The sequence below is a fragment of the Petromyzon marinus genome (assembly GCF_048934315.1).
Source record: "Petromyzon marinus isolate PM22_M1 ecotype Great Lakes invasive population chromosome 76 unlocalized genomic scaffold, UKy_Petmar_22M1.pri1.0 chr76_unloc.3, whole genome shotgun sequence".
Taxonomy (NCBI): domain Eukaryota; kingdom Metazoa; phylum Chordata; class Hyperoartia; order Petromyzontiformes; family Petromyzontidae; genus Petromyzon; species Petromyzon marinus.
In genome coordinates this window covers 976,891-986,231 of record NW_027422620.1, presented here as the reverse complement: position 1 = coordinate 986,231, position 9,341 = coordinate 976,891, and the positions used below count along the sequence as shown (strand labels likewise).

The 9,341-nt window shown below is 55.4% G+C and overlaps 1 protein-coding gene across 1 annotated transcript in view; it reads left to right on the top strand.

The window, feature by feature from the left end:
* Positions 1-8,586, top strand: part of RARS1 (arginyl-tRNA synthetase 1) — a 50,952-nt gene extending 42,366 nt beyond the window's left edge. Inside the window, exons 8-10 of the mRNA XM_076058566.1 lie at positions 1,489-1,661; positions 2,414-2,664; positions 3,381-8,586. Coding sequence (XP_075914681.1) covers positions 1,489-1,661; positions 2,414-2,664; positions 3,381-3,490 — 534 coding nt within the window. The 3' untranslated portion in view covers positions 3,491-8,586. The remainder of the gene's footprint in view (positions 1-1,488; positions 1,662-2,413; positions 2,665-3,380) is intronic.
* The last annotated feature ends 755 nt before the right edge of the window (positions 8,587-9,341 follow it).

Genomic DNA, 9,341 nt, shown 5'->3' with positions numbered 1-9,341 from the left:
ATTTCGCTTGGGAGATCATCTCTGCCCAGTGCCTTTCCAGGTCTCAGACTCCGGATTGCCTTCAGTACTTCCTCAACAGATGGCACCTCAGCCAGCCACTCACAGGGGGTGACTTCCTCCAATATTTGAGGCACTGCAGCCTCAGCAGGGTCATCCTCACTTTGTGCCACGATGTTTTCATGGCTGAGGGATTTCCCCTCCCCCAAGAACTCACAGAAATGCTCAGCAAATCTGCAAACCTGTTCCTGGGGGTCGGAGATTGGATCACCGTTCTTTCCCCTAATGATGGTAATAGGTGTGGCGCTGCAGGTTACTTTTTTGATGGAGTTAAATAGAAATTTGTGATCACGAGCCACTGAGGCATACTCCATCTCCTCAACAACCCGCGACCACCACCCATCCTTGCAGCGCCTCACGGCTCTCCGAACCTCCGAGCGAAGGCTGCGGTAAGCCTCCTCATTCTCTGACGTGGGATGCTGTAGCCGATGAGAGTGGGCCTGTCGCTTTTTCTCAGCCAGCTTGAACACCTCCTCTGTCGGTGTGTGTGGTGTGTGTGTGTGGTGTGTGTGGTGTGTGCGGTGTGTGCGGTGTGTGTGTGTGGTGTGTGTGGTGTGTGTGGTGTGTGTGGTGTGTGGTGTGTGTGTGTGGTGTGTGCGGTGTGTGTGTGGTCTGTGTGTGGTGTGTGGTGTGTGTGTGCGGTGTGTGTGTGCGGTGTGTGTGTGGTCTGTGTGTGTGTGTGGTGTGTGTGTGGTTTGTGTGTGGTGTGTGGTGTGTGTGTGGTGTGTGGTGTGTGGTGTGTGTGTGGTGTGTGTGTGGTGTGTGTGCTGTGTGGTGTGTGTGTGGTGTGTGCTGTGTGGTGTGTTTGTGGTGTGTGTGTGTGGTGTGTGTGTGTGGTGTGTGTGGTGTGGTGTGTGTTTGTGTGGTGTGGTGTGTGTGTGGTGTGTGTGGTGTGTGGTGTGTGCGGTGTGTGTGCGGTGTGTGTGCGGTGTGTGTGTGTGGTGTGTGTGTGGTGTGTGTGGTGTGATGTGTGTGGTGTGGTGTGTTTCTGGTGTGTGTGTGTGGTGTGTGGTGGGTGTGTGGTGTGTGTGGTGTGTGCGGTGTGTGGTGTGTGTGCTGTGTGGTGTGTGTGGTGTGTGTGCTGTGTGGTGTGTGGTGTGTGTGTGGTGTGTGTGGTGTGTGTGCTGGGTGTGCTGGGTGTGTGGTGTGTGTGGTGTGTGTGTGGTGTGGTGTGTGTGTGTGGTGTGTGTGGTGTGTCGTGTGTGTGGTGTGTGTGTGGTGTGTGTGTGGTGTGTGTGTCTGGTGTGTGTGGTGTGGTGTGTGGTGTGTGTGGTGTGTGGTGTGTGTGTGCGGTGTGTGTGTGGTCTGTGTGTGGTGTGTGTGGTGTGTGTGGTGTGTGTGGTGTGTGTGTCTGGTGTGTGCGGTGTGTGTGGTGTGTGTGTGGTGTGTGTGGTGTGTGTGTGTGGTGTGTGTGTGGTGTGTGTGGTGCAGGTGCTGACGCCGGAGGAGCTGGAGGCTGCCCGGCGTGCGGTGGCGTTTGGCTGCATCAAGTACGCCGACCTGGCCCACAGCCGCACCAACGACTACGTCTTCTCATTCGCCAAGATGCTGGATGACCGCGGCAACACCGCCGTGTACCTGCTCTACGCGTACACTCGCATACGGTGAACACACACACACACATACACACGCGTACACACACACACAGAGACACACACACTTATACACACACATACTTACAAACTTACACACACAGACACATACACACACATACACACACATACTTACACACTTACACACACACAGAGACACACACATACACACACACACGCTTACACACTTACACACACACATACACACACACATACACACACACACACGCTTACACACACACACAGAGACACACACACTTATACACACTTATACACACACACAGACACACACACACACTTATACACACACTTATACCCACACTTATACACACATTTACACACACACATACACACATACTTACACACACACAGAGACACAAAAGATACAAAGACACACACACTTACATACACACACACATACACACATACACACACACATACACACGCTTACACACACACGTACACACACACAGACACACACACAGACACACACACTCACACACACACACAGACACACACTCACACACACACACTCACACACACAGACACACACACAGACACACACACACATACACACACACAGACACACACACTCACACACACACACTCACACACACACTGACACACACACAGACACACACCTCCCATCTCTCCATCCCCCCCCCCCGCCCATCTCACACTCCGACACTGCATCCATGCCGGAGGAGCAAATCCGATGAGCTATAAAGCTCTTCACCTGCCCCCCTCCCCCCACCCACCATCAGCTCGATAGCGCGAGTGGCTCACGTGGACCCGGCTCAGCTGCGCTCCGAGGCTCGCAGAGTTGGCGGCGTGGCTCTGGGCCACGCCAGCGAGCGCCGGCTGGCCCGTGCCATCCTGCGCCTGCCCGAGGTGCTGGCCCGGACGGCGGACGACCTGCAGCTGCACACGCTGTGCGACTTCCTGTACGAGCTCGCAGGCACCTTCACCGACTTCTACGACGCCTGCTACTGCGTGGAGAAGGACCGCAGCACCGGTACGTGGTGGAGGTGGTGGTGGTGGTGGTGGAGGTGGTGGTGGTGGAGGTGGTGGAGGTGGAGGTGGTGGTGTGGGTGGTGGAGGTGGTGGTGTGGGTGGTGGTGGTGTGGGTGGTGTGGGTGGTGGTGGAGTGGGTGGTGGTGGTGGGGGTGGTGGTGGAGGTGGAGATGGTGGTGGTGGAGGTGGTGGTGTGGGTGGTGTGAGTGGGTGATTGAGTGGGTGGGTGGGTGAGTGGGTGGGTGGGTGAGTGGGTGGGTGGGTGAGTGGGTGGGTGAGTGGGTGAGTGGGTGAGTGGGTGGGTGAGTGGGTGAGTGGGTGGGTGAGTGGGTGAGTGAGTGAGTGAGTGGGTGGGTGAGTGAGTGAGTGGGTGGGTGGGTGAGTGAGGGAGTGGGTTAACAAGTACTCCACATCCTCTTGTACCACATCAGCCCACCTCATTTCTAGCCCGTGTCACTCACCCACCCACACCACCCACCCACACCACCCACGCACTCACTCGCCCACTCACTCGCTCGCCCACTCACTCGCTCACCCACTCACTCACCCACCCACTCACTCACTCACCCACTCACCCACCAACTCACCCACTCACCCACCAACTCACCCACTCACCCACCCACTCACCCACCCACTCACCCACCAACTCACCCACCCACCCACCCACCAACTCACCGACTCTCACCCCCCCGTCCCCTGCCCGCCATTGCTCACCAGGTGAGGTGGTGAAGGTGAACATGAGCCGCCTGCTGCTGTGTGAGGCCACCGCCATGGTGATGGAGACTTGCTTCCACATCCTGGGACTCACGCCCGTGCAGCGCATGTGACCCTTACTACAACGCCGAACACCGCGACCAATCAGAGACACCGTTACTACAACCCCGAACACCGCGACCAATCAGAGACACCGTTACTACAACCCCGAACACCGCGACCAACCAGAGACACCGTTACTACAACCCCGAACACCGCGACCAACCAGAGACACCGTTACTACAACCCCGAACACCGCGACCAATCAGAGACACCGTTACTACAACCCCGAACACCGCGACCAATCAGAGACACCGTTACTACAACCCCGAACACCGCGACCAACCAGAGACACCGTAACTACAACCCCGAACAACGCGACCAACCAGAGACACCGTTACTACAACGCCGAACACCGCGACCAACCAGAGACACCGTTACTACAACCCCGAACACCGCGACCAACCAGAGACACCGTTACTACAACCCCGAACACCGCGACCAACCAGAGATACCGTTACTACAACCCCGAACACCGCTGCCAACCAGAGACACCGTTACTACAACCCCGAACACCGTGACCAATCAGACACCGTTACTACAACCCCGAACACCGCGACCAACCAGGGACCCCGTTACTACAACCCCGAACACCGCGACCAATTAGAGACCCTGTTACTACAACCCCGAACACCGCGACCAATTAGAGACCCCGTTACTACAACGCTGAACACCGCGACCAATCAGAAACACCGTTACTACAACCCCGAACACCGCGGCCAACCAGAGACACCGTTACTACAACCCCGAACACCGCGACCAACCAGAGACACCGTTACTACAACCTCGAACACCGCGACCAACCAGAGACACCGTTACTACAACCCCGAACACCGCGACCAATCAGAGACACCGTTACTACAACCCCGAACACCGCGACCAACCAGGGACCCCGTTACTACAACTCCGAACACCGCGACCAATTAGAGACCCCGTTACTTCAACCCCGAACACCGCGGCCAACCAGAGACACCGTTACTACAACCCCGAACACCGCGACCAATCAGAGACCCCGTTACTACAACCCCGAACACCGCGGCCAACCAGAGACACCGTTACTACAACCCCGAACACCGCGACCAACCAGGGACCCCGTTACTACAACCCTGAACACCGCGACCAATTAGAGACCCCGTTACTACAACCCCGAACACCGCGACCAACCAGAGACCCCGTTACTACAACCCCGAACACCGCGGCCAACCAGAGACACCGTTACTAGAACCCCGAACACCGCGACCAATCAGAGACCCCGTTACTACAACCCCGAACACCGCGACCAACCAGAGATAACGTTACTACAACCCCGAACACCGCGACCAACCAGAGATAACGTTACTATAACCCCGAACACCGCGACCAATCAGAGACACCGTTACTACAACCCCGAACACCGCGACCAACCAGAGACACCGTAACTACAACCCCGAACACCGCGACCAATCAGAGACACCGTTACTACAACCCCGAACACCGCGACCAACCAGAGACACCGTTACTACAACCCCGAACACCGCGACCAATCAGAGACACCGTTACTACAACCCCGAACACCGCGACCAATCAGAGACACCGTTACTACAACCCCGAACACCGCGACCAACCAGAGACCCTGTTACTACAACCCCGAACACCGCGACCAACCAGAGACACCGTTACTACAACCCCGAACACCGCGACCAACCAGAGACCCCGTTACTACAACTCGGAACACCGTGACCAATCAGAGACAGCGTTACTGCAACCCCGAACACCGTGACCAACCAGAGACACCGTTACTACAACCCCGAACACGGCGATCAATCAGAGACACCGTTACTACAACCCCGAACACCGCGACCAACCAGAGACCCTGTTACTACAACCCCGAACACCGCGACCAACCAGAGACCCTGTTACTACAACCCCGAACACCGCGACCAACCAGAGACACCGTTACTACAACCCCGAACACCGCGACCAATCAGGGACCCCGTTACTACAACTCGGAAGACTGTGACCAATCAGAGACACCGTTACTGCAACCCCGAACACCGTGACCAACCAGAGACACCGTTACTACAACCCCGAACACCGCGACCAATCAGAGACACCGTTACTACAACCCCGAACACCGCGACCAACCAGAGACCCTGTTACTACAACCCCGAACACCGCGACCAACCAGAGACCCTGTTACTACAACCCCGAACACCGCGACCAACCAGAGACACCGTTACTACAACCCCGAACACCGCGACCAATCAGAGACCCCGTTACTACAACCCCGAACACCGCGGCCAACCATAGACACCGTTACTACAACCCCGAACACCGCGACCAATCAGAGACCCCGTTACTACAACCCCGAACACCGCGACCAACCAGAGACACCGTTACTACAACCCCGAACACCGCGACCAATCAGAGACCCCGTTACTACAACCCCGAACACCGCGGCCAACCATAGACACCGTTACTACAACCCCGAACACCGCGACCAATCAGAGACCCCGTTACTACAACCCCGAACACCGCGACCAACCAGAGACACCGTTACTATAACCCCGAACATCGCGACCAATCAGAGACACCGTTATTACAACCCCGAACACCGCGACCAACCAGAGACACCGTAACTACAACCCCGAACACCGCGACCAATCAGAGACACCGTTACTATAACCCCGAACACCGCGACCAACCAGAGACACCGTTACTACAACCCCGAACACCGCGACCAACCAGAGACCCCGTTACTACAACTCGGAACACTGTGACCAATCAGAGACACCGTTACTGCAACCCCGAACACCGTGACCAACCAGAGACACCGTTACTACAACCCCGAACACCGCGACCAATCAGAGACACCGTTACTACAACCCCGAACACCGCGACCAACCAGAGACCCTGTTACTACAACCCCGAACACCGCGACCAACCAGAGACCCTGTTACTACAACCCCGAACACCGCGACCAACCAGAGACACCGTTACTACAACCCCGAACACCCCGACCAATCAGAGACCCCGTTACTACAACCCCGAACACCGCGGCCAACCATAGACACCGTTACTACAACCCCGAACACCGCGACCAATCAGAGACCCCGTTACTACAACCCCGAACACCGCGACCAACCAGAGACACCGTTACTATAACCCCGAACACCGCGACCAATCAGAGACACCGTTATTACAACCCCGAACACCGCGACCAACCAGAGACACCGTAACTACAACCCCGAACACCGCGACCAATCAGAGACACCGTTACTATAACCCCGAACACCGCGACCAACCAGAGACACCGTTACTACAACCCCGAACACCGCGACCAATCAGAGACACCGTTACTACAACCCCGAACACCGCGACCAACCAGAGACACCGTTACTACAACCCCGAACACCGCGACCAACCAGGGACCCCGTTACTACAACTCGGAACACTGTGACCAATCAGAGACACCGTTACTGCAACACCCGAACACCGTGACCAACCAGAGACACCGTTACTACTCCCCGTACACCGCGACCAATCAGGATCCCTGTTGCTAAGCCCCGTATACTCGGCTCCCAATCACGGTCCCCGTCACAACTGCCCCAAACTCCGACCAATCAACGACTCCGTTACCGCACCCCGGAAAACTCGACGACCAATCGGGGTCTGCTTAGCTACGACCCCAAATGCCGTGGACCAATCAGGGTCAAGTATTGCAACCGGGGGGGAGGGGGAGTTCTGTACTCGCCACTCGCTATTACCCACAATGCACTTGATTATGCTTTGCTCTCGAGAATTAAACTCTCGGTTTGACTGCTGCCACGCAATTTACCCAGCATGCTCAGCGGTAGCTCTGTCACATCCACTTCTGTGGGTTCCATTCAAGCGTCACTTAGAGAAGGTGGATCAGAGGTAGCTCTGTGATGTCCACTTCTGTGGGCTACATTCAAGCGTCCCAGAAGGGGGCTCAGCAGTAGCTCTGTGATGTCCACTTCTGTGGGCTACATTCAAGCGTCCCAGAAGGGGGCTCAGCAGTAGCTCTGTGATGTCCACTTCTGTGGGTTCCATTCAAGAGTCACTTATAGAAGGGGGCTCAGCAGTAGCTCTGTGATGTCCACTTCTGTGGGTTACATTCAAGCGTCACTTATAGAAGGGGGCTCAGCAGTAGCTCTGTGATGTCCACTTCTGTGAGCTACATTCAAGCATCACTTATAGAAGGTGGCACAGTGGTAGCTCTGTGATGTCCAATTCTGTGGGCTACATTCAAGCGTCACTTATAGAAGGGGGCTCAGCAGTAGCTCTGTGATGACCACTTCTGTGGGTTACATTCAAGCGTCACTTATAGAAGGTGGCTCAGCGGCAGCTCTGTGATGTCCACTTCTGTGGGTTCCATTCAAGCGTCACTTATAGAAGGGGGCTCAGCGGTAGCTCTGTGATGTCCACTTCTGTGGGATCCATTCAAGCGTCACTTATAGAAGGTTGCTCAGCAGTAGCTCTGTGATGTCCACTTCTGTGGGCTACATTCAACAGTCACTTATAGAAGGGGACTCAGCGGTAGCTCTGTGACGTCCACTTCTGTGGGCTACATTCAAGCATCACTTATAGAAGGTGGCTCAGCAGTAGCTCTGTGATGTCCACTTCTGTGGGCTACATTCAAGCGTCACTTATAGAAGGTGGCTCAGCAGTAGCTCTGTGATGTCCACTTCTGTGGGCTACATTCAAGAGTCACTTATAGAAGGTGGCTCAGTGGTAGCTCTGTGACGTCCACTTCTGTTGGCTACATTCAAGCGTCACTTATAGAAGGGGGCTCAGAGGCAGCTCTCTGATGTCCGCTTCCACGGGTTCCGACGTCACGCGCAGCTGAGCGGGCGTGACGGGGTCCCCGGTTGGTCGCGGTGTTCGGGGTTGTAGTTGCTGGGGGCCCTTAGCCACATTGGGATCGCGTTCTCGCTTATGCCAACGGCGCAGAGAGCACGGCTTGGCATGACGGCGTGTCTTGGTGCGTCTCATGCGGGAGGAGGGAAATCCCATGAGCTGTAAAGCTCTTTGATGTCCAGGAGGGGGTTCAGTGACGACGGGTGATTCAGACACACGGGAGATGAATAAACATGTTCACTATACACTACACGTGTTCATTTCGAGTTGTTGTTGTTGTTGTGCCTTGACCTGATCCCGTCTGTGAAGGACGTGATCCCTGACACGCAATACACCGGCGTCTATGAGCTGTGTCTGCGGCAGCAGTTACACCGGGGAAACTAAGCGACGTGTCTCGGACCGCGTTCGTGAACACACGGCAGATCTGAAACACGGCAGGACCAACGCTTCTGCCGTTGGCTGATCATTACTTTAATGCGGCTGGCTAACATGAAATTGATATCTCCAAGACGGAGGTACTTTGCAAGCCCACTGGCTATCAACAAAGATTCGTTCACGAAGCCATCCATGTATACAGACACAACTTCCACGGAGACGACGGTTTTAAACTCGGCAATCATTGGAAAGATTTCATCAACCACTTGGGGTCACGACTTGAATTATTTTTTCTAGTTCACCTCCACCGTCAGCAGTGTGGGCGTGTACAGCGAGGTGCAATGCTTTGATGTAGACCTACTGCCCCGCCCCCATCTCTAAACCTTTATAAACAGCTCTCTGATTGGTGTAGACCTACTGCACCTTGTCAGAGCCCTCTCCCACATTAACATTAGCTGCCCCGCCCATCTCTAAACCTTTATAAACAGCTCTCTGATTGGTGTAGACCTCCTGCCCGTGTCGGAGCACTCTCCCACATTAACAGCTGCCCCGCCCATCTCTAAACCTTTATAAACAGCTCTCTGATTGGTGTAGACCTACTGCCCGTGTCAGAGCCCTCTCCCACATTAA